The sequence below is a fragment of the Colossoma macropomum genome, unplaced genomic scaffold (assembly GCF_904425465.1).
Source record: "Colossoma macropomum unplaced genomic scaffold, Colossoma_macropomum, whole genome shotgun sequence".
Classification (NCBI taxonomy): Eukaryota; Metazoa; Chordata; class Actinopteri; order Characiformes; family Serrasalmidae; genus Colossoma; species Colossoma macropomum.
This window is the reverse complement of record NW_023494810.1, coordinates 24,723,154-24,749,105: the sequence shown is the minus strand read 5'-3', so window position 1 is coordinate 24,749,105 and position 25,952 is coordinate 24,723,154. Positions and strand designations below refer to the sequence as shown.

General features: G+C 38.1%; 1 protein-coding gene across 1 annotated transcript in view; it reads right to left on the bottom strand.

Moving 5' to 3' along the window:
• Positions 1-25,952, bottom strand: part of cdh4 (cadherin 4, type 1, R-cadherin (retinal)) — a 327,046-nt gene that overhangs the window by 87,478 nt on the left and 213,616 nt on the right. The window contains exon 5 of the mRNA XM_036559624.1: positions 23,926-24,120. Within this exon, the coding sequence (XP_036415517.1) occupies positions 23,926-24,120 (195 nt within the window). The remainder of the gene's footprint in view (positions 1-23,925; positions 24,121-25,952) is intronic.

Sequence of the window (25,952 nt, the reverse complement as noted above, 5' to 3'; positions counted from 1 at the left end):
ATCACTTACATGGTACAATGCAATACATATGAGCGTCATATAATATACTTACTGCACTTCACTGATTTGTTGGCTTGTATTTTTTCCCTGGCGTTCTGTGATTCAGCATAATGAATACCTGAATAGTAATCTTGGTACTTGAATATGGGCAGCTGGAAAGATTAACGAAGTATACTGTGTTCTCCCCAACAAATTAGGGGTGCAAGTTAGTTATGCCAGGATTCATATTTGCATTCAGCTGTTTTTTCCATTTTAAATTCTCATCTGATTTTGTCCATTTGTTTCTGTCACACAGTCCAATGCTTTATCCTTCTGTTTTCAATTAATGTAAAGAATGTTTTTCTTTCTGCACAAGAAGATACACAACTACAGTTTGTCTGCAAATTCAAATCAAATTTAAATATAATAATTTGGAATACAAATCTGGTATTGACTCAAAGTAGAATCTGTGTGTTTGTTTCAATGAGATATGAGTGACGAATAGTCATTAATAAGTTACACTGTGCAGTTATTATTGCCAGTGATAACTCCAACTACTAGTATGTGAACATGTCAATAAACAGGTTGAATAATCTTATAAACATACAGTAATCTGACAATAAGAACTATTACATGTGTTGCCTACATTCCCTATGTTTTCACAACATATCTTTTTTGAACAGGGCAGGATTTGGACCAAAGACCACTGAGATGCTTGAGTTTATTTATTGAGCTTCTTTCAATGTAAACAATCCAGTACCAAACCAACGTATCAGAAAAAATTTGTAACGCCTCCTGAAGCCCATATAGCTGTAAAGACAATTTATGCCGATCAGAAGCAAGTGACATTTGATTAGGCAGACTGATCTTGGGTTTCTAGCAATCTTCAGTCAAGCTCTTCCAAGGTTTGCATTGTTTGTGTAATGGAAGGATGCCACCTAGTCATTCCAGTGTGTGTGCGTGACAAAGAGAGAGAGAGAGAAGGAGGGCATGTATTTGTCTCCACTGGGATGCACTCTGTTTGGCTAGGCTGCCAGCCCTGCCACTCTTAATCGAATTCAATCTGTAAACCTCTGTCTGACTCTAATAAGCATCGTTGATTCTGTCTGTAGATGTAACACCTCTCAAACAAATGCAGCATATTCCACAGAGTCAGTCTGCATCTAGCCAGCAGGCAAAATGGCAAGCGACGAAGCATACACAGATATAATGAGGGGCCAGGATAGAGGATAGAGGTTATGTTGGGCTCTAAATGCCTGCAAAGTGTTAGCGCAAATAGCCTGAAGTCAGGGCAACAGGCAGAGCAGTAAGGCAATTGCCTGCAAATCGGTAACAAACAAGATGCATAAGAAATAAAAGAGTACAAGCCCAGGTACAAAACTCAAAACATGAACAGAATAGCTTCGAATTGCTCAACTGGGATCTACTGTGGATAATCTTCAAGTTCTTTGACAACATATGTAATGATATCCAGCACTTTTATTGATAAGCTAGACACAGATAGGCTCTACCATCTTTTTTATCTCTTAAGTTTGACAACGCTTTTTTTGTTGTGGCATATCCTTCTGAGTCAAATCTCAAATCTGTATAAATATAACATCAAGAGCAGGGCAACCCGAGCAGCTGTCTTAGTCCTCATTCGCAAGGTGGTTTGCCTGTCTTTGATCCTTTGCGTTGTAGATCAACAAAGTGCTGTCAGCGGTGATAGCTCTTTTGTCTTACTGATGGGAAAATTCAAATGCTTACCTAGGCATTTCAAACAGAGAGATAGAGAGGGCAGGGGAGCACTGAGCTGGAAGAGAGCAAATGATATCACAGTAATGTGAAGAAAGTTCTAAAGTTAGATATTATTAAAGACAACAGTAACTACTTTACAGTATTAGCATGATAACATGTTGGGCTGTTTGAAGAATGCCCATCACAAGGCATTACAAGGAGGGCACATTAGTTTGGTTTGTCTACTTTTGTCTCTGTGAGGCCTACATGTGTCTATAGGTGTGTGTGTGGAGCAAGCAATTTGAAAAGTCCTAACCAAACCTCAGGTATTTTACAGTTCAGTATAGTATGTCTAGGGCAGTTCACTTTTGTGCCACAGGGGGCGACAAAATCTTAGTCATGATGACCAAACAGTTAACTAATTCAAGAAATATTTTTAAATGTACACACAATAAGCAACATATATTTAGACTTGTTAACTCTAAGAGAACAATTCACTTTGGCAGTAACTGCAATCAAGTAAAACTGGTACTTGAACATAATCAAGTCTTTACAGAGTAAACAGAGCTAGCTCAAGGTGAAACTTCTCGTCATTTGTGCCTGTAATAAGCAAACTCAGCAGACTTGGTTTCTTAGTGTAAGAAACTTTGCTTAAAAAGCAAAAAAAGCAAACATCATCATTACACCCATGTCTAAGACACTTTGCTTTTGCTCAGACAAAGAACTATATACATATTCTTTGGACTGCATCTGGATGCAAAATAAGCAAGGAAATTAATCAGGGCAGTCAAACAATTTCAATAATAATCATTACTTGCACTATTTTGTTTCATTAATAGCAATTAATTGCATGTCTTATTTGCTCAAATTTGACCCCACAGAAATGCAGAAGTGCATTTTGTTATAGCTACATGAGTGGACTAGCTATATTCGTTCTAGCTATATAAGCTTCAACAGGATGTATTTATTACTTTAAACAATTCAATAATATTAACTCATTACATGAACACAGGGATCACATGTATCTACTTATGAAAATCTTTCCATAGAGTAAACAGTCTCCAATTTTCATTTATGACATTCAGTGAGAGCAACAGAGGCTGCATGTTCAAAATCTATTCCGGACTTTTGACTGACTTGGACTTTAGACCAAAATCCCTTTGCTTTGAGTATACCTTAATTACAGTGTAATTTACTAAAATTAATGAACTTACCATTTTGACACTAACAAAATCATAACCCTACCGAAACTTCACCAAACATTTCAGTAGTGACTGTTTCGGTAGTGACAATTTTAGCCAATTTTGAGCAGAAAATGCTAGCCAGTGCTTGACTAGCAAACTCAGCTTTGAACAGTTGTACACACAAGAAATAATAATCAGAATTTTTTCATTAAAACACAAAGAAGTTTACTTAATTGCAGAAAATATGTGTTTTGGTAGTAACAATTCTTAATGTTTCACACTGATTTTCAGACTTTGGGACACATTTACTTGTGGCCAAGAGGGACAGGGATGCAGTCTCACTCCCTGCTCTAAAATGCATGACATGAAAATGTAGGACAGAATTTTTTTTTTATTCTAGTTATTTTTTATTATTTTTTTATTTGAGAATTACACTAATGATCATTTTAAATATATAATGTATTATGTTCACAAGTGTAAATTTAGGGGTTAGGGTTTGGGACAGCCACCTCTCAATAAAAAGTACCCTACAAATGATGATTTTGTATATGTTTAGCTTATTACTATCTCAATTAATGCTCTGGGTTTAAACAGACCACAGCATAATCCTCGAAAATATCTTAGGTCTAAACACTTAACACTGTGGGACTGAAGTTTGAACTAATTTTGTAGAATGGTCCATACACAGTCAACGGTTCCAACACCTCTGTGATTGTAGCCAGCTCATTCAGCAAATAGATTCTTACAGCGGATGCTCTTGTGGGGAACTGTAGCTGTCCACTTTGCTGTGCATTTGTTAGTTTGCTTCTCATTGATTTCTCCTGCGAATACTGTCTTCTGAATGTGCTGAAGTTAATGCTTAAAAAGCCATTTAAAAGCTGTATTCGAACAAGAAGGCTATAGTCGTGGTTTCTGTCAGCAACTGGGCTTTAGTATGGACTACTATGGATGGGAAGGGTGAATCTAGGAAATGTGTTAATTATTAATTTATCACACTAATGTGTTATTAATCCATTAACTTTGACAGCACTAAAACAACCACTTTTTACCAATTAATTCCAAGGCCATTATCAATAATTATCCTGAATAAAGCAGAATACTAGATCTTCCAGCAGAGTAAAAGCTAAAACTGTCCCATCAGAAAAGCAAGTCGGAGTGGTGGTTTTTTAAACAGCCCGCAGTGCTGAGAGGAGCTCAAGTTTAATACATCTCAAGTGAGAGGCGGTGACAGCGGCAGTCGCGCGCGCTTATCCCTGAGTCCACAGAGAACAGATGCGACTGAGCCGCTCCCTGCCACACAGGCTACTCCATTATGGATCTCAGTCTGAATGGGAAATGAATAGAGTGCAGTGACAGGACTCTGAAATATGGATTTTCTTCTTCGCTACTCTTTTTTTTCCTTCCTCCTCCTCTTCATCTTGCCTCTTGCCTCTTTCTTTCTCCCGATGAGGACGGATTGCTCGAAGAAGAGTGTCATCAGTATAAATGAGAAGCTGATGGTACATGAGGGAGAGATTGAGGAGAGCTGATATCAGAATTTAAACCCGGGTCTATTCCTGTGCACTGAAATGTCTCTCAATAGGCCAAAAGCTGAAAGCCTGGACCATTCTGACTGTGGTCCTGTGCTAAAATTAATGAACAGGGTTTAATGTGACTTGCTACATCTGCAGCACTGACTATGTATTCAGGCTACATTCACATTGCAGGTAAAAGTGACCCAAACCCAATTTTTTTCCAGCAGATGATACAGATTTGTTGTATTACTTAGATTTTTTTCACCTGATTGTTTAAATTTTTAGCTGTGAAATATGACACTGGAAATAGGTGTAGTGTAACCACGGAAATCTGTGTAGCGTAACCATGGAAATGGGTGTAGTTTAACCATGGAAACAGGTGTAGAATAAACATGGAAATGGGTGTAGCGGAACCATGGAAATGGGCGTAGTTTAACCATGGAAATGGGTGTAGCATAACCATGGAAATGGGTGTAATGTAATGACGGAAATAGGTGTAGTGTAACCATAAAAATGGGTGTAGTGTAACAATAAAATGGGTGTAGTGTAACCATGAAAATGGGTATAGCTTAATCATGGAAATGGGCGTAGCGTAACCATAAAAATAGGTGTAGTGTAACCATGAAAATGGGTATAGTTTAATCATGGAGATGGGTGTAGTGTAACCATGGAAATGGGTGTAGCGTAAACATGGAAATGGGTGTAGTGTAATGAGGAAAACAGGTGTAATTTAACCATGGAAATGGGTGTAGTTTAACCATGGAAATGGGTGTAGCATAAGCATGGAAATGGGTGTAGCGTAACCATGGAAATGGGTGTAGTTTAACCATGAAAATGGGTGTATTGTAACCATGAAAATGGGTGTAGTGTCATTAAGAGGGAATTCCACTGATTTTTCGAAAGGTTTTAACAGTTTTTCCCTGTCTGCTGGTGCACACTGACACGATCAAAACTCAGAAAGCGTTTTAGAGGCGAAAGTTATTATTTTTTAATAGAAGATAACAAGAAAACTGTCTTTTAAATGGTATGTCATGATACATCTTACTTAATATGACCAGGAACATGAACGACAAACGTAAAAGGTCAATTTTGATTTCTAAAGGTTGACTCTAAGATTCCATTCTTTTCTGTCTTTTACAGACTGATTGGGTCAAACATGCTTGTATTTGCTTGCTGAAAAGGCTGAGCCTGTGAATGTGGTCCAAACTAGAAATGTAAAGATCACTTTTGATGTGTTTTGACTTCAAGAAGAAGATCAGTGAAATATGAGATGTGCGAAAAAACATCATATCTGACTGGCTGTCTAAATGTAGCCTAAAGGCTCTTAGTGCTATTTTCTTTACAACTTTGTGTGCACTCGGAGACACTTAGGACAGATTGGAAATGGCTACTGTGCACCGGAGCCATCAGAAAAAGACAAGGCTGATAGCTATTGCATACACAATGATGGGAAAAGCACTGCCGCTTTTCAACGTAGCAAAACAAGTTGTTTAAATTAAGTACAGAAGTGCAAAGTCCGCAGAGTGAAGAGGACGGCGAGGCTTTTATCCTTGGAAGAAAACGCGGCCAGAAGAAAATGTGTGAAGGACGAGACTGCAGCCATGCGGATCTTTTGTCAACGTGATCGATTTCTGTCTCTCCCCTGAAAGTTGTTTTGATCCAGTGTGTGAGCTGAAGAGAAGGGAATGTATGCTGATAAAAAAGGAAAAAAAGGAGGGGGGGAGAGAAAAGAGAAGGATGAAGAGAGACAGCCATCTGCACAGACACAGAGCAAATCAAATCAAAAATCGCATGAATTCACCACTGCATCCTCAGAGGAAGACCATGCGGATGTGGAAGGAAAAAAGATGGAGTAAGCCGACGACAGCGTCAGACTGAAGAACAAAGTATCTGCAGACTGCATCAACAGGGTAAAAATGGGTGTGGCAGGTTTTGTGATCAATTATTTTATCATATCTTGACACACAGATCTTGCACACATGGAGAATTTCCTCTACACTTGCTAAAAGGTAGAAGATAAAAACAGGGAATAAAAAGGCAGATAAATGATTAGGCAACTAAAATGACTAATAACAGAGAACAAAGAACCCAGAGAAATCTAGGTAACAAATCAAACACTAATACAACATTTTATTTCTCCAGGCTTAAGGCTGATGATGGAAGATGGAAGCAGAGAAGAAAAAGAGAAAGAGAGGGGAGAGAAAGGGAGAGAGAGATAGTAGGGAAAGGGGAGAGAGGCAGAAAGAGAATGAGGAATGGAAAGAGAGAGAGAGGGAGTGAGAGCAAGAAAAAGAGTAATGGAGTGAGAGTGAGAGAGAGAGAAACAGAAAGAGGAGAGAACCAGAAAGAGAAGAGAGGGAGACAGAGAAAGAAATAAAGAAAGAAAGAAGAGAGAGAAACAGAAAGAAAGAAGGAAAAAGAAAGAGAGAGCGAGAGAGAGACAGAAAGAGACATAGGGAGAGGGAGAGATGAAGATAATGACAAAAGCAGAGAGAAAGACAGAGAGACAGAAAAAGACAGAGAGAGAGAGAGATAGTGGGGAAAGGGAGAGAGGCAGAAAGAGAATGAGAGAGAGGAGAGAGAGAAAGAGATAGGAAGTGAGAGCGAGAAAAAGAGTAAAGGAGTAAGTGAGAGAGAAACAGAGAGAGAAGAGACAGAGACAGAAAGAAAGAAAGAAAGAAAGAAAGAAAGAAAGAGAAAACAGAAACAGAGACAGAAAGAGAGAAGGAAAAAGAAATGGAGGTAGAGAGAGACAAAGAGTGAGAGAGAGACAGAGATACGCAGAGAGGAAGAGAGAAAGAGAGGCAGAATGATGAAAGGAGATGAAGAGAAATAAAAAAATGAGAGGGAGTGAGGTAGAGAGAGAGAATGAGGAAAGGAGAAAGAGCAGTGATGTATAGAGAGCGGCAGAAAGAGAAAGGAGAAAGGGAGAGAAAAAGAGAGAATGAGGAATGGAAAGAGAGAAAGAGAGGGAGTGAGAGTGAGAGAGAGACTGTGAGAGCAAGAAAGAGAAAAGGAATGAGAGTGAGAGAAAGACAGAAACAGAAAGAAGAGAAGGTGACAAAAAAGAAAGAGGTAGACAGAAACAGAGGAGTGGTGAGAAAGAGAAAGGTGCAAAGACAGAGAGAATGAGAAAAGGAGAAAAAAGAAAGAACAAATGAGAGAAAGTGAAAAACAGGGAAGAGAGGGAGACAGAAAAAGAGAGGCAGAGAGAGAGAGAAGAGAGAGAAGGAAAAAGAGAGAGGGAAAGAGAGAAGTGAAAAAGAGAGAGAAAGACAGTGAGGTATATATACATACAGAGGAAAAGCATATTGGAAGCAACTTTACACATCAACTAATGACCTTGAAGCGTGAGGCAAAAAAAATTGGACACTTCTGAGGCTTTATCGAACTTAATTTCTATTCAACGAAGAAATGACCTTGGTCAACAGCTGCATCCAAAAAAGTGCATGGTGTTTTCATTCATATATGGCTGGATGAAGTGGAAAAGAAATAGCAGGGTGTAGTGATTAATACAGATAGTCTCAGCCAATCGTATTACTCCTCTTACACATTCTATCAGCTGAGCTAAGCACAATGGTGCATCACAAAAATGGATCGCTTAAGGAAGCAGTGCCAAGAAGGCTTCACAGCAGAGGAGACTGAGGAGAGACGCAAGCCAGACATGAACGAATAATTCTCATCCCAATAATGTATTCCATTACTCCCAATAATGTATTCCATTAGTCATTACTCCACAGCAAATTAGGCGCAGACAGACTGTTCACCACAAATTAGCAGTCAAAATAGTGTGTGCAGAGCAATAAAAGACAATGGAAATGGCACATCTTTGTCTGAGGTTATTTCACATGTGCTATGGAGCATCAGGTGTATTGTGAAGTTTACACTGCTCTCATTCCATTGCATACAGCCTTTAATTAAGTTGTGTCACAAAGGATGCCAGTTCTGTAACTGATAGTAATCATGTTAATGTTATACAATAGAAGATGAAAACAGCAAATTTTTGTTTGCAAAATTATGATTGACACACCTCAGAAACACAAACATACTCCCTCCATCAAGCGAAAGAAAAGCTCTGACTAAACTCCTCAAAACAAACCTGCAGTGTGAACAGCATAGTCTGAATGATCAGGACAAGAAATGGTGGAAAGTAGGCCTGGGCGATAGAGCACTGTAATCTAATAGTGTTGATAATCAACAAGAAATCTGACAGTAATGCATAAAAAATCACAGCAATCTTTGCTTTGTTGGGACACTGAGAGAGAACTAGAGAGGAATAATAGGGGTTCACGTTCCTTTAAGGAGAGTGTGGGACCGTGCCCCAATATTTTTTTCTTCAGAGAGAGAAAGAGAAGCTGTCTGTTAGTTGTCTCTGCTACTGTCAGTAATGCTAGTTTTACCTACCGCACAGGTCTTCTTCTTCTTCTTCATAGCTTGCAAATGAACGCAGACGAGCTTTATAACTTCAACCTGCCTCACTTTTACTGTTAAAAAAAATGGGTTATCCATAATAACGGTAGAGTAAATTCCACGGTAAATTACACTGTCTCGGCTGCATGTGATTTACTGTCTGAGTAAAATTTTCAGTATTTTCTGTACAGCCTAAGCGTCCTGGTGGCTTGCTAAATTATGAAAACTCCACTATAATCGGAAATCACCTTGTTTTTTAATGCAAAGCACAGGTTTGGAACTTGCTTGCAGTCTGAGGTTTCTCCAGCAGAGAGCACTATTTGGAAGTTGCCATAAATATACAACAGAAGAAGCTCACAAATGCATGTTTGCAGTAACAGCTATTAAAGCAACAGGTTAAGTAGTTTTCAAAATTATTATTACATTCTAAGAATATGTTGGGAGCGATGTGATCGATAATCATGATTTGTTTAACTAGAAAATACTATTCTAATTTTTAGATATCACTCAAGCCTAGTGGAAAGAAGCATCTAGAAGCAACTATCCTGATCATCTGAATGGTGGCAATGGTGGCAATGGTTGCATTTATTTTATTACAACACATTATTTAGGGAGTACAGAGCAGTTTGAGATTCAGCCTGGGTTTGATACTACTTCATGCAGATCTGATTAAAACACAGACATTTAAAACATGTAAGCGATTCAAGTAACATTCTTTAGTCTTTTATATTGCCGTTTTACAGTAAATCATATAGCAAGTACTTTAATTCCAGCCTGAGAAAGAACTGACAGAGTTGTTTAGCATGTTTGCTACCTTTTAGCTTGATAGTTAGCCGACCAGCCTAGTTTTAGTTAAGAGAATAAGTTGTCAGCCCGTCAGTTTAAACAAAAAAGGGTTCTTACTTCATCAGTACACTCGGTTGTCCATGCAAGCAGCATTAGAGTCGAAGAGTATTCCATTAACAGTACAAGGATTCAGTTGTTGTGAGGTCGTCATAGGTGTGTGTGTGTGTGTGTTAGTATTTTACAACAGATTTTATAATGTATTATTATATTATAAAATATTATAGAACAGTTAGCTCCAAAAACACAACCTGTTAACAGTAACTACAAAGGTTGCTCTACTCTGCTGCCGGAACTTCTTTTTTGGTGGAAGAAACTATCAATATAAAACTGACATTTTACCTTGATACGGAGAATGATACAGGTATGGTGAAAACACAGTTAACAGACATAACATGGGTAGATCACTCTTCAACCAATCTGACTGTGGTCAGGACTAACTGTTGTATAACCAGTGGTTGTTAATGTGGTCCTCAGGACCCCCAGACAGTCTATGTTCTTGTTCTATTCCTATGTGTTCCAAGTTAGGCTGGAGCAAAAATCTGGACCATTTGGGGTTTCCTGAGGAGTGGTTTGAGAACCACTGGTATAATATACAGTACCATAATTAATATTGTCACTGCCACGCATTTTGACATATTTTGTTTGTTCCTGTTATTGGAATCAAAGTTTAAAAAGACTAATATTGTTTATATTTGGTTTGAATTTTCACTAAAACCCAAAACCTCATCTCATTTACATATACTTCCTATTTGATTGTGCCAACCCTCCCAACGATGCATTATGTGAAATGTAAGGAGGTGAAAACAAATGCTCTTTGAAAGAAAATGCCAATTTCTCATAGTGCTACCAATATGATGTAGCAGCAGTCTTTGTTTAACCACAAACCACAAAAACAGGGCCCTATTTCACAGAGGCACATAAAACAAACCACATAATCTTAACCAGTGCCTCTGTTTTGTGAGTATACGCCTCAGAAGAAAAATTGAGGTGCAAAGTAAATACAACGTCTACAACTTCAGGGAATACTCTTTCCAATAAATAAAAAGAAGTATATAAAAAAGCATTATCGTAAGCCAATATTTTACACCTTCATAGAGGCTTCAGTTTGGGGCAGCATCTGACTCCCAGAAACCTAGCATTTCAATGTAATCAAGGCAGACTGATTCAAAGACCTTATTTTAATCAATTCACCATCATTCCATGCTCTGTCCAATGCATTCTTTAGTAGCAACTGTGGTGAGGCTGGACAAGCTTTACAGAATGTTGACCAAATCCCATTCTCACCTATGAGAAACTGTAGTACACATACATTTTTTGTAAAATAACCTATATTTAAAGACTTCAATTTATTTCAAATTTCTCTTTATTTTGAAAGATCACAGTATTATGATAGAATAGACCATTTTTTGTCAAACTAATGTTTGCGTGGCGGCAAATGTCAGTCATTTCAAACTTGGCTTCCTAGTCTTGCTTAGTTGCACCAGCACTTTGTAACGCTGTGGTGTAGCTTTTTAAATCTAAAGTCAACGTTATGTAGCAACTCCAAACAAAGTATGCTACAAAGTTGAATGTGGATTTGCCAGTGTTCTGTAAAACCTGTCCAACCTGGCAAAACTTGCTTAGAAGAAAACATATTTGGACTATGTAAAGGTCAGTTGATACCTTGGTAACACTTTCTATGAATGTCACGTTTGTAAGCATCTATAAACACATTTATAACATGTTATAATGCCTTCATACGGCATTATAAACATGATTATAAACATTTATAAAAATGAATTACACTGGATTACACTTTATAGCCATGTTTATTATACATTATGAATTGTTAATATAATGCATTATAAGTAGTGTTGTTCACATGTTATACTGTCAGTGCCAAAGAAGTCAGTCCCAGCTTGGAGAGTGCAAAGTAATGACAAATACCAAGCTAACGGTGGTGTACATTAACTTTCCCACATTGGGTAAAACACTGATGGCAGCACTAGTTTAAACTCTGACATTTGAAGCCTGTAATGTGCTTTATTATGTACGTTTTAGAGTTTCAGTAAATTCTTCAGTAAATAACTCAACTTGAAGCCTCACTCATAACACTGGAAGAGGCTTTAGTACAGTATGCTTCACTTTACTTAGAGCGGACAAATACAACTTATGAGCTCTTATAATTTGTTATGATCAATACTTATAATGTATTATGTTAACAATTCATAATGCATAATAAGCATGGCTATAACGTGTAATGCATTTTTATAAATATTTATAGCCATATTTATAATGCCTTATGAATGCATTATAACATGTTATGAATGTGTTTATAGATGCTTACAAAGGTGACTCATAGAAAGTATTACCGATACCTTTTTAAATAAAACTACAGATCTTTATATGCAGTAATAGCAAGAAAAAAGAAAACCATGCTTTGGTCAAAAATGCATCTCTCAATATTTTAGTTTTTTGGAGATGACAGTAATAATCTAATAATCAATAAAATATAGTAATCATAAATGCACACAAGGCTGAATGGTTTACAGTCATCTTTGTTTGGTACTGCTGGGGGTGGTTTTCATCCTCCTCTCTCTCTGTACATCTACATTTTTAAATGACTCTTATCTAGAGCACATAATATGGTGGACGAATGTATCATTATTAGTCTTGCCTTATTTTCACCTGAACAGAGAAACGAGCCCTACTTGTTGCTATGTTGTTAAGGGCGTGATTGAGAAGGCAGAGATAGCGTTGTTTTATTGCGAGCTAGGCAAACTGTCCTAGCTGCTGTTAGCTAGGTCTAGATACATAAAACACAAAACACAGAAACACAAAAACTATAGATTTCCCTCAGCTTTTTGTGAATAATCAAACATGCAAAAAGTGCACACAACTAAGATCAACGAGCAAGGGGCTTCTAATGCCTGTTCATATTTTGGCCGATAAAAATGCAGAGCCAGTGGACTAAGTGGCCATTTTTTTGCTACTTTTTTATCTTTTGACAATTTCTTCTGTTAAGCATGTTGTCAATTTCCACAACAGGTAGATACCACAAGTTCACTCTTTACTGGGAGTAACACATTTAGAAAGCATAATTGTTCAAATGCAAACAAAACCAGGGCCTATTGGTCAAAGCCTGAAGACGATGGAAGTGGGTCAATATATATATATATATATATATATATATATATATATATATTCACCTCCAATCCAAATCTAAAACAACTCTTTCAGCTAATAAAGGACTTCTGAAGACAGTAATTAAATGGTTCAGATGGGGCCGACTGAGGCTGGAGCAAAAGTCTTCAGGTGGTTGCAGTTGGTGGCCACTGCATTAAAGTATGTACTGTTATGACCTTTGATTGTGATCACACTGCTTTCGAAAAACAATAAAAACACGTCCACAAAATCTATGTGAATATCAAAGGCTTCTTGATGCATTGAGTATGCCATTGGTAATAAATCATGCAGTCATTCAGTTATTATTGAATAGAATATTGCATAATTGATCAGCATTCGATACTGCAAGAGCACACACATGCCCACAAACAGACATCACACACACACACACACACACACTCACAGACACTCAGTACGGTCTTCAAACATACTACAATCCCCGACCATTCCCCCACTGGATGAAGGGGGAATAGAGCGGTGTTGAAATGAGATAATTAGAAAAAGAATTAATATTAATGGAAGTTAAGAACTGAATCACAAACCCAATTATAGCATTAGCCAAGCAATTAAAAAAAAAGCCAGGCGCTGAATGTGGTTCACTTTATGGTATTAAAACAGCCTCCTCTAGACATTCACAATGATTTTAATTCCCTTCTGTCTTTACAATAGTGCAAATAAAGCCATTATATGCGGTGTGGAAAAGCCTCCTACGCTCACATATCATGAGAGTGTATGGGAGAGGTAGAGGCCGGCGCTCTTTTTCCCTCCTCTTTTTAAAAAAGCAGGCGACCCTGGAGACTCTGGTGCAGTCTAATGACTGCTTTCAGTTCTATCCCACTGTGTGTCTGCATGAGGACAATGGACAAATCCCCAGGGCCGTGCCGGCAGGGGAAGAGCAATACATGTAATTAGAGCAAAGAAGCAGAAGATGACTGCAGGAGAGAGAGAGCGAGAGAAAGAGAGAGAGACAGAGAGAGTGATACAAAAAGAGAGAGAGAGAGAGAAGGCACGTTTGTGCTGGTTGTGCACTTTTCCTACTCTGTTAGTTGCCACCACCCATCTCCTCCCTCTCTCTAGCTTACAGTACACACACACATTAGCTCACATATTCACAATGAGGCAGAAGCCTGTCAGGCACGCAGTACCACTTTCAGACAGCAGGGGGATGTGGAAAGGCATTGCTAATTGAATACATACCAATTACAAGAAACCCAAACATACAGCAGGACTAAGAGAAGACTAAAGAGTCTCCAGAGAAAACTTATTTCTTCAGATTTACTACTATTTCAGCAACATCAACATTACATATAAAAACTCTGGAGACTTGTGTAAGTTCATTGGTGGTTTTAGACAGAAATTACAATGACTATATTTGTGTTGTAGACATTGCCACTCCTGGTTCCTATCACTACTATTATAAAGAAACTGCAGTCGTTAAGAAATCTGTGTCTGTAAGTTTCTCTACAATGAACCATTTCACATTATTTGACATCCGAGCCATTGAAATATGCGTAAGTTTGAAAAATTGGTGAAAGCTGCCATCAATGCCTCTAAAAGCTGCCTCACAGATGGTTATTAGATTAAATGTTTTTTTAAAATCCATTCACAGCAGAGAGATACATGGAACTTGGTACTTAGAAGGCAAAACAGTCCCTCCCCAAAAATATTTTGTATGGATTATTTAGCTAATTTTCAACATTACACATAAAAACCCAGACAACTTGTGTAGTTTCTTGTTTTGGTTAGTAAATAAAATTACTATATTTGTATTGTGGGTTTACATGCACTCAATAATCCAATCATATTCAGATTTCTGCAGTTATCTGATTATTCAAATGGTCATGTAAACAGTATACTCCAATTTCTTAGATCGGAGTAAGGTCTAGAAATCTGATAGAGAGCTGGATTTTAGCTCAGTAATCAGATTTCTCAGTACATGTAAACTCTAACACAAATTTCTTTCGGGTTTCTCAGTCTGTGCATGTGCTAAACAGACAGTGGTTTGAGTTTGAGTTTTACATTAGGTTTAAGTCATGTTTTCTGTGAGTTCATTAGCCGGTTGCAAAGCAGAAATCCAATTACTGTCTGACTCATGTAGACCCGGAGTTTTCCCATTATCTGGTTACTCAAATGCATGTAAACGCATTGATCGGATTACTGACAAAATCTGATTTTCTGCAGTTATCAGATTATTAAGTGCATGTAAACACACTCATTGTGACCATGGATTCTTACCAAACATTGTATAGAAATCTGTAAGTTTCTCTACAGTGCAACATTTCATATCAAACTCTCTGAATGACTTTGTTGACATCTCAAAGACTGATTTATGTAGAAAATTTTCAAACATTGGTAGAATTCCCTTTTAACTGCGAAAGCAGTTCAAAACAGAAGAAATGCAAAAATTAAAAGTAAAAAGTGAAGCAAAAATAAAACCAGAATATCTCCATTATTCCACAACTGAATGTCATAATCTATAGGTGAATAAACGAGTGTGTTTGTGGAGATTTTAGTGCCCTTGGAATAATGTATCTACCCTATACTAGTCAAAATCAGTTTATTATATAGCTTTGCTTTGCTTTTGATAAGCAACAAATGTTACAATAACAACCACACAGTTTTTGATGTGCAGTCAGGTAGGCTCGTCACAATTTTTGCATAATCGCTTAATCACATTTGTTAACACAGCAGCACAGAAACTTACAACTGATGGCATGTGAATCTGATATTTTTTTGTGGTGTTCATGGACAAGCTTTTGAATAAAACAGGGCAGGGAACACGTTTAATAGACACATCATGGGTCAAAAAAAAAGCAACCAAAGTTCTAACTTTTTAATTGTCCACTTCAGGATTCTTTATTTGGCAATTAATCATCAGCAAAAATTTCATGATCGTGATAGGCCTACGGTCAAGTTGCTTGCATTCATATTCACAGCATGCTGCACGCTCAGTACGAGCTGAAATTATAAAGCTAATAATAAAGGAGGGTTATGAAAATTCTGGCACATTTTAATGTTGTGACAGTTTCTGCTAATGGAAATCAGGTGAGGCCTAAAACTCCTACCAGCACCTTTGATTATATCACAGTACCTAGCCAACTTCAAGTAAACTGAACAGCTTAAGTCCATACATCAGCACTTGCCTACAGACATGCTGCATGTGTATAAATATATCTTCTGTATATCTGCTGATACGCAGTGCGCGTGGGTGTGATCAGAATAGAACTTGCTAATGGGCTACTTTAAATAAGGTCGCCAGGAAGTCTCGGTAAAATAAACTTTCTTCCTGTTTAAGCAAAATCTTGGCATAATAGATGTGGCCAAGTACGGTCAGCATCCTTATTAGAATGTCATTTAGAAAGGCCCAGAACTTACGCCTCCCACCCACCCACACATACTCTCATGTGCTCGGCAGTGGCAGCTGCGGAGTGATGCATTAACTCAATTCAAGTTCTTTACCTTGTGATTATGTGCCTATAGGGCTCTACATCACTTACATATTCAAAGAGAATGAACTTTCAGTCTCTTCAGACAAGTTACATATTACTGTAATTACATGGAGGCTAGCTCCCACACTTGGTAACGTCATATGGATATTCCAGGCAGGCTGATGAATTATAGTCACTTGCACGTCCTTTTTGAAATGTACAGAAAGCCTGTGGATAGCTGACCCTGTAACTGTTGTTTTTGTTGACTCTAATTATGTTAGGAGGCTGATGTGAGAGCTCCAGCTGGACACCTACACCAGCGCTAAAGTGCTAATGTGCTAATGCTGTGGGTTACCTATGGCTTTAGTCAGAGAACGAGCGTGATCTGATTATGTCTGCCGCTTGAAATGCCGCTTGAGGTCTGGAACTGTAATCACGCGGCACATTGCTTCGATTATAATTGGATTTCGTCCTTGTGTGGGTGTTTAGCCTTCAGATAGCATGAGTTCACATGAAACCCAAAGCACTCTTGTCTGCTCTCTGGTAGTGATGCCCAAGGACTGCTCATGTTCCATATTCTGGTCTTTATTCTGCACTGCAATTATCTGCGTTTAGACTTCGGATGTGGAGGCACTGAGTGTGGTTTTCAATTTACGTATGCTGTATGCGTAGCATGTGCAGCCTAATAATAAGAAAAAGCAGGGGTGATTTTGTTGCCTCTTTCCATCATTTTCTCATAGCGTTTCAGTCTCAGTGGATGCAGCTCTTGTTGCCGGGAGCGAGGATGGAGAAACTGTGTGGAGGAGTGGAGGGGGGTGGCAGTCACACAGGTCTGTCAAACGACCTGAAACTAACGCTTTCCTCTCACCTCTCAAACCCACCGGGAACTGTGACTCTTCATCTTTCCCTGTAGCCTCTTTCTCTCTCTCTCTCTCTCAACCAGTGGGTCTTACTTTTTTTTCCCAAAGACAGTTTCACATTCCTCACATTCAAGAGAGATTTAACTGGGGAGCGACATTTAAAATTAATCCTGTATAGCTTATACTTTTCTCTTTTGTTAGAGCATGACTACATGCATCAATTTGTCCACCGGCTGCCTCTACATCATTCACTGCAAAAACTGAAATCTTAACAAGCCAGAAAAATCTTAAAAATGAACAATCAGATCTCGCTGTTTTATTTCAAGATTAACTGACTAGACTAGATTTGTATATATAAGAATAATCAGCTAGCTTTTGTCTACAAAGATCTCATTTACACAAATTAGCTCAACATACAGATGTCTAAAAAAAGAAATAAGAAAGTTTCTTAAGAGAACAGAAAAGTTTAGAAGCTGTCCACTGTGAAAGAAAAACATTCAAGACAACTTTAGTTCTTTTAAGAATTTATAGTCTTAAAAAACATCCAAAACATTGCATTCTTTAATTAAGTTGTCTTAAAAGAGCTTCAAAACTTTTCAAGTTAGCTGATTAATCTCATACATACAATCTAGCCTAGTCTTGTCTTTGTTTTAAGCCAATGTGATCATCTCTTTGGACTAAGAGATAAAACATTTCATTATCATATGTGACGCTTTTATAATATTTCATGCCTTCTTTTGAGAAGCAATTTCAGGAATGTTATCTTATTGTTTAGCATTACAGTGTTCATTTGAGACATTCTATTAAGTAAAATCTTTTCACTATATTAGCAGATAATTCTGCTTGATTCAAGTACTTTGTCCATGAATTCGTTATATATTTGTTCTTGACACTGATTTGACACTGCAGTGTTTTATATTGAGTTTTCATTAACTTTCAATTACACTGCTTTCTGCTTCTTCATTTGGTTTGCATCTTTGCTAAAATACATATCAATCCATTTTTTATTTGTGGACAAGCAACCTCTCTATTGCTACCAATGTGAGTTAGTGAGAAAAGAGAAAGTGAGTTAGACAAAAAGAAAAATTGCAAATCAAATAAAAGAATCTACTGGTGCTTTCAGAACAATGAACTGTCCACCCCAGAGTCCAGACCTCAACATCACTGAATGGGATTACTTGGATTATGAGAGGCAGAAAATGCCACCAACTTTTAAGACTGAACTTCGAAAGTGTGTAAAAATATCCCTGCAGACTTCCTTGAAAAACAAAGCAAATCTTCGGAAAAGAATGGAAGCTGTAATAAAGGCTAAAGGTGGACACACTAAATACTGAAATACTTTTGTTGCTGTGGCTCCTGTGTAATTTTCTGTTAAATACATACTTCTTGTTTCTTTCCTTGACGGTGAAAAATAATGGTCGATTTGTCAATTTAAAATCGAAAGAAATGAAAGGTGGTCTCTTTTGCACAGTACTGTACCTTTAACCATGAACACATTTTAATGTCTGACCATTAAAAACAAAACATTTTGTCTGTGTTATGCTATAGGCTATCCAATAATTGTTGTCTGCCACGGGAGCTGGCTACTTAAGCTTAGGGAGCCAAAAGCCATGCAATAAGTATCACTTCCTCTAGACCACTCTTCCCATCCATTCCATCTAGAGCTGCATAATAAATTGTTTGTTAAATGTTATCGCAACACTGTTTTTCAATACTGATATTGCAGCAGGTACGCCTCTAAGCAATGAAATCAAGACAGCTGTTCGGTTTTAGATGTTGCATGCCACACCAAGAGTTCCTCAGTCTGTTTTAATTTATCATTGGCTTATAAGAATGGCAAAAGCAAAGTAATTGCAATACAGTGTTTTGCCCATACTGTGCAGACCCAGCTCCATGCTCGACTTTTCAGACTTTTTCACTCCTTAAAGCGGCTGTCCCCATCTGCGGCATCACCCTCCTATTCATTCTACAAGGACCCACCGTATTCACCAAAGTGAAAAGCTGGCTGATTTTGGCGCGGCGCACTGTGTTCGCTAGCTCATCTCCAAGCTAATGGACTATCTGGGTGGGGGAGGTGGGGGGAACAGTGCAGATTGATTGGAAGTAGGCAGTAAATTATGAATTCGCCGCTTTCATTTTGGGAGGGGCGTTGGGGGGGCTTTTATTGGAATTCTATTTTGGAGGTAATTGGGGATAAACAAAGTGCAAACAATGATAAATGCACGTCGCACTGTTTATTAGATTAGTCGACAGAGCTGTATATTTTCTCTCCCCGCTCTATCCGATTAGGGAGAAGAGAGGAGTGTGTGCGTGCCTCATACCGGGGAAGCAAGATGCTTCATTGCACTGATGAAAAGAAGTAATTACACTCCAAAGGTTAATTGCTAAATTGGACTGCAGTGAACTTCACTACATGAGGCTCTTGCTGGAGCAAGAGGAAAAAAGATGTCAAGAGTTGCGGGGGCCAATACAGAAGCTTCAAAATTGAAATTGAAAGGCTCTATGTAATGTTGGTGCCATGGTTTCTCAAGCTTAATGAAAAATTCTCTGCCCACTCTTGGATGTATATGAATTTCTGTTTGAGCTTCTGGTGGTTGTTATCCATCCTTACTCAGATCTCTTGTTCTGATTTTTCCACAGTTGTATCTTCCAAAGTTGATCTGCAATGGAGGTAAATGCATTTTGATCAGTTGCCAAAGAGGGTACTACTGGTTTTTAAGGGATGTGGATTTCGTCTGAAGTGCAGCGGCTTCTGATTTTGAACTTCTGCAGTCTAATACTAGTTTGGACACTGATGTGATATGTTCCAGTGAGGCACTGTGTGGCGTTTCTTTTTTGTATTATGTTGTGATAATTATGCATAAAGGCCCCATTTCCCACATTTTTATGTATTCCATTTTTCCCCTGAAGTGTTGTATGTTTATATGCAATTCTGTACCAAAAAGAGTTGTAATTTTGTTTATCCTTTACACTGTAAAAGTGCTTTATGTTACCTGATAACTAGCAATTAAACTGGTTTTATTCAACTTAATACTTTAATACAATGAAACAATACAGAGCAATAGTTCACATCAATTCAGACTTCAAAAACACAAAAAAAATGAATTCTGCTCTGTTCCACTTTTAACATGAGTTAAACAGGTATTTTGTTACTGTGCCTTTAAGACTGATAAATGAATTCTGTTCTAATTGGCTGCCCTGTATTATGCCTCATTCAAAAAAAGCTGAAACACTCATTTGTGACATTACAAAAATAATTTTTAAATGGGTTTTTGTAACTCATTTTCCATGTTGTTGCTGTTGGGACAAAACTTTGTAACTTAATAGGAGAAGGAAAATATTTCATATAAAAGTTATGATGAAAGATAATGTAAAATGACTATTTTCCAAGTAATTTTGGACCATTTTCATTTATCATGAACTTCTCACACAGCGTAGAGGTATTTTCTATTTCTAAGAAGTTCTTCTTCCAATAGCAAAAATAAATGGACTGTATGAATGGTATGTTTTGAAAAAATTATGACAAACTACATCAAACTTTTTTAATTAAGTCGAGGAAAATTCCATGTTCCATAGTTTTCTATATTGTTTTCCACATTGCCTTTAAGGAAGGAAGATAAGAACGTTGCTTATATTATTTGTTTTGATGAAGTGACTAAGTTAATTACAGTACATTTAGCTTTGTATATTATTATGTGTAAAACCTCTGCTTGAAAATATAATCATGTGCTTTTAATGTGTTTCTCTCCGGTAGCTGGATGTTGTATCTTACAGCCCAAATCCTGTCCAATCCAGCTGCAAAATGGCCACCAAAAACAGGGTCTTAAAAGACCTGCTACAAGTAAACAGCCACGAAGAGAGGTCTACTAAGCCCAAACATCTTAAATGGCAAAGGTGAGGACGAGGTTATCGAAAAACATTTCTCCAGCCGATTCCAGACTCCTTTCACCCTCACAAGCTTCATCATTGTGGGTGGCTTGAGCTTTAGTGGTTAATCTGGCCTCTTTGGGTTTGTGTATGTGTGTGTAAAGAGACTGCTGTAATCCCCGCGTGTAATCTGAGAGGTACAAATGGGCAGGAGGGAGTAGGTGAGGATGAAGACTGCCCATGGACGGCTCAGCTCAGACTGAGAGCCTGAAGGACAGATAAGACAGAGCTGTGCCTCCACACACTCTATATATAACACACTCCAACCAACTGCACATCTGGGTGTTCGGTTCAATTGTATTTCCTTACTGATGTTTTATTTATTGATTATTAACAAAAAAGACTGAACCTTTTCTAAAACTGAATCCAGGGCAGCATATTTTGCAGATCACAGTGAGAGAATGAGAGCAAGGGAAAGAAATTGGCAGGGGGCTTGAATCCACAACCCAAATCAATTCTGCTATATTTATCACCAACAGAACATATCCTCACATTAAAACACCTAAAATTACTGTTTTTCTTAATAATATGAAACCAATTTTGTTGCAGATACATGTATAATACTTCTAATACTCTATATACTTTTTTCCCAATCATTTATAGGAAGCTGTTAAACTTTACATCATTTTAGATGTGTTCAGAATGATGAACAGACCTGTAGGTAATTCCATAATAATTGGAAAAGCTGTGTAACATCAAGAAATAAAAACTAATAAAATCAGTGTCAGCCTGAGATGCATCTCACACAGAGGTATGGGTCAGCTGATTGCTATTGTTCATTAATCTCGACACAACTATCATGATTTTGTCAGTTCCGACTGGCTATCTTTGTCCTTCCTCGTAAGTGTTTTTCATTTGTCCAATGGGAAACAGTTAAGTAAACCCGCTCTGGGTGCCATGATGGATTTCTGGAGTAGAATGTAGCCACTGGATTGAAAAACTGTGAAGTTCACAGCACCACTTTTTTTTTTTTAGCATTATTCAGTTTTTCTCTAGCCTGACTGGGAAGGGATTCAATTTGCATGGGGTCTTGGAGTAATGTCCTCTTTTACAGGTGTTATTCTGTGATTTTATTTCTGTCTCTGCCATGCCTGTGTTTTTCTCCTGCCTCCCCTGAAAAAATTACAGGCCAAATTACCTACAATTTTTCACCGAACTCAGCAGTGGTCTGATAATGCTAGTCCCATTCGGATACACATCTCCTTGATTTTCCAGGCAAATGTCACCTCGCTTCAGGAAAAACGGTTTTTGACCATTGCTTCTCACCAAATTTAGGCTCCTAGTGCACAGATCCACATAAAACATCTCATGAATCACAAAATGATGGATGGACTGGAAGAGTCTTTCAACCATTACTTGGTAGAACTCTGAATTCTTCCTCTCTACATTAGGAAAGCATTAGCGGCTGGAGAATGAAAATAAAGTCAACCAGAAAAGGCTTATAAAAAGGGGTGATTGTAATGGCAGCTACAGTTGCAAAACATTACTTTTTATTCACATTATCATCAATTTTTTTAATTTTCTGTGATCATATGACCATGCATGACACAGAAATCTGTGTTCGCAGAAAATACAACCCGTTAAAAACTCTCTCACTATCACTGATTAGCTGTCCTCCTGATAAACTAATCCAAACTGAATACAGTTTTGTAGCATTTAGAAGCTACCCCTTCATATCCCTTATATAAGTTTTGATGTTGCCTTGTTCTGAAAATTGGCTGCCCCTACACGTCACACAAAAATGCTGCAGTTATTTTTGTGGTTGACTATTTTCCATGTCAGCCAAAAGCCCTTTACTGTCCAAGCAGGCAGTTCTTTGCCATATTACAACAGGCTGAAGTCTGGCTTGTTATACTGTAATACAGTAAACATCCATAATTACTTGTATTTGTAAAGTGATGACCAAATCTTGAGACAGATGACTTTACAAGAAATTACAATACCTGCAGTGCATTATGTATCCATTACTAATGTCTAGATGTTCCTAGAAATGATATAATATTGAACATTATGGAACAATATTGAAAATACCTTCTATTTTTTATTAAATCAACACTAAATAACTTACTGAATAAATTAACAACAATATGATAAATGATTCCAACCTTAGAGTAAAGAATATATAGAGTGTATAATCCACATTCAATAACTCAACCCACCCACATTTGTCTTGATTCTCAAGAAAACCAAGCTGTATCGCTGCCTGAGCAGCAGATTGATGAGTATCCTGTGCTGAACCCCATCAATGATTATTCCTCCATGTCAAGGCTTCACTCCGGTACATAGATGTAAGGCCTCTCTTTACCTGTGGAGAGCTCTCCATGGCAGACGCTGGAGTTCTGTCTGGATGGAAGCTCTTGACAACATTCACCTGTGATGCCGTGCTTTTAAACCTCTCCAATCCCCTGCTACTTCACCAGAATGAGGGTCCAGAGGGTCCACTGCTCTCAAGTGTGTGTCTAAGTCTGAGGCAAGGAAGTCTTGAAAGCCTGGGGTGTGTTCTTTTAATGATAATTCACAGAGGCAGACTATGTGAATTTTGTTGAGCTGAGTAGCCTGTTTTGAGAATCCTTTTTTTCAAAATTTGACAAAGTATAAAGGGTATTTTGCAGTTCAGCATGAAATTATTAATGTAGCTTTTATTTGATTGATTTCTGTGACTGATTAATAAATGAACAGTCGCTGTGAAAACTCTTCCATAAATGACTGAGCTTGAGATGGTAACAAAGTAATTGTGAGTGCTGAAACAGAAGCCAGAGAAGTAAAGATTTTATGAGCTCCATCCAAAGTTTTTAGATCAATCCACTCAGGGAGATACTGCAAGATTTCTGATGCTGCTTTATAGTTGCTACATAAGTTGCTACATAAGTTGCCACTCTACGCAGCTGTCACTCACCCTGACAAGCATTTGGGGGAAGGGCCCTCTGGAGTTTTCAGGCACGTTGATTGGTGGAATGACCCAGTCTCTTTTCTGACGGCGCAGCCCATTGGTGGAGGAGCCTCGCTGGTGTCGTCGTGGGAATGTGATGACTCTGGGATTGGGGTAGTGGTTGTGGTGGGATCTCAGGTGGAAAGCAGCATCACTGCCAATCTGTGAAAACACAATTAGGGATGTAACTATACATCTAATTGCATAAATATGTACGTTTGATTTTTGACCCTGAGGTTATAATTAAACAAAATACGCTCCAAAATTCAAAATCCCTAGATTTTATAAGCAACTTAAGAAAAAAGCCCAGTCATTTGAGCTTGGATGGGTGCAAAGCATAAGCCCTCTCCTCACCCCCCACATTTACCTAGTACTAATCACTGAGTGGTTTCCATAAAAGGCGTTAAATTAGAGATGCTCCGAAGAGATTGAATGGCGTATCAGCAATACAGCTCTGAGCATTTCAATATGCAAATATACTGTACGTATATTGTTGTGCCTTAATGCACAATGAATACCTTATTTAGACTTAATACTGAGCAACATATCTATGGTATTCCACAATGGAACATTTACCAGTATTGATAAATAGCAAAAAAAGTCGAAATCAAGCGTACATTGTTTTTTTAGGACATTCTTTTAGCATAAAGTAGCAGTACTTATGGTTTTATTAACTTTATTAATGCAAAACCAGTATGTTATTAAATTTTATCAATAACGTCTCTTTGAATCCCCGCAGTGCAACCATGTGCATCTGTGGATAAGGATCCTCAAACACACAAGTGGCGAGAGCTGCCTTTTCATGGGGAAGGAAAACAGCAGGGTCCGTTTTCACTGTTGCTAAGCAATAAACCAGCCAATCAGGCACAACCTTCAGGGTTAAATGCTCTCTGTGACATGCGCTTAATGTTCTCCTCCCAGTGTGTTAAGGCAACTGTAGACAATGCCTGTAGTTCAAAAGATGCATTTGCATGCTTCAGATGTTCTGGAAGAAAGCATCTGTGAGTTTTGTGGATGGGTGATATTGTTGCACAAGGGATGCACTACACTGGGAACTGACTGACTAAATTGGCAGGAAAATCAAGACAACTGCAACCCATCAAAAGGAGAAAACAGATATCACCATTACAAACAAGGGTGTCGGCGCTGCTCTAAAACACCAGATGAAACGTGAGACCCAGAACAAACGCATATTTTTTCTTCTATAACCATCACATGGTCATTCTTGTCATCTGTAACTGCCCTTGTCAGGGTCGAGACTACAAAACAATCTATGCTCGGTACGAGAACACCTGTGTCCAAGAGAAGGATTATTAAGGCAGCCATGGGGTTCCCACTCAAAGGGCCAATCAGCGTGACAAATCGCAACCGAGCTCTTGCTAGCCAGCTGATATGACAGAGCAATTCAACAGTGACGCATGCTATGACATTTTCCCCAAGTGCATGGCCATGTACCAAACAGAAGAAGACTGATAAAATGCCACCTCAATAACAGCGAGAGGAAAACAGTGCAGCCGGTGGTGACCCTGACGTGATCCTAAGGCCAATGAGAGGGCTGAGATGACCAGTTGAACAGGCTGATGCTTCACTGTCTTGTTTCAGACACCGTAACTTTTAGCATGTTGTTGCTGCTGGAACAAAAGCTTGTATCTCCAAAAAGGTAACTTTACAGGAGAAGGAAAAAATGTCCTTAACTTTTGATTGAAGTTAATGGAGAAATTATTTTTTCCAAGTACCATTTATAATACTCCATTCATCATGAAACTTTCACACAATGCAAAGGGCAAATGAATAACAACAACAACAAAAAAATGGAGATACAAGGTTTTGTCCCATCAGCTATGATATGGCCAAGTACGGCAGTGACTTTTGGGATTCTTTATGGGGTTCAGTGTTCAGTGGGGTTCAGTGTTTTTCGGTGTTAAATATTTTCATAATGATAATGGTCACTATAATAACAAAACCTCATATTGCATCAGATCAAAACCTGGTGT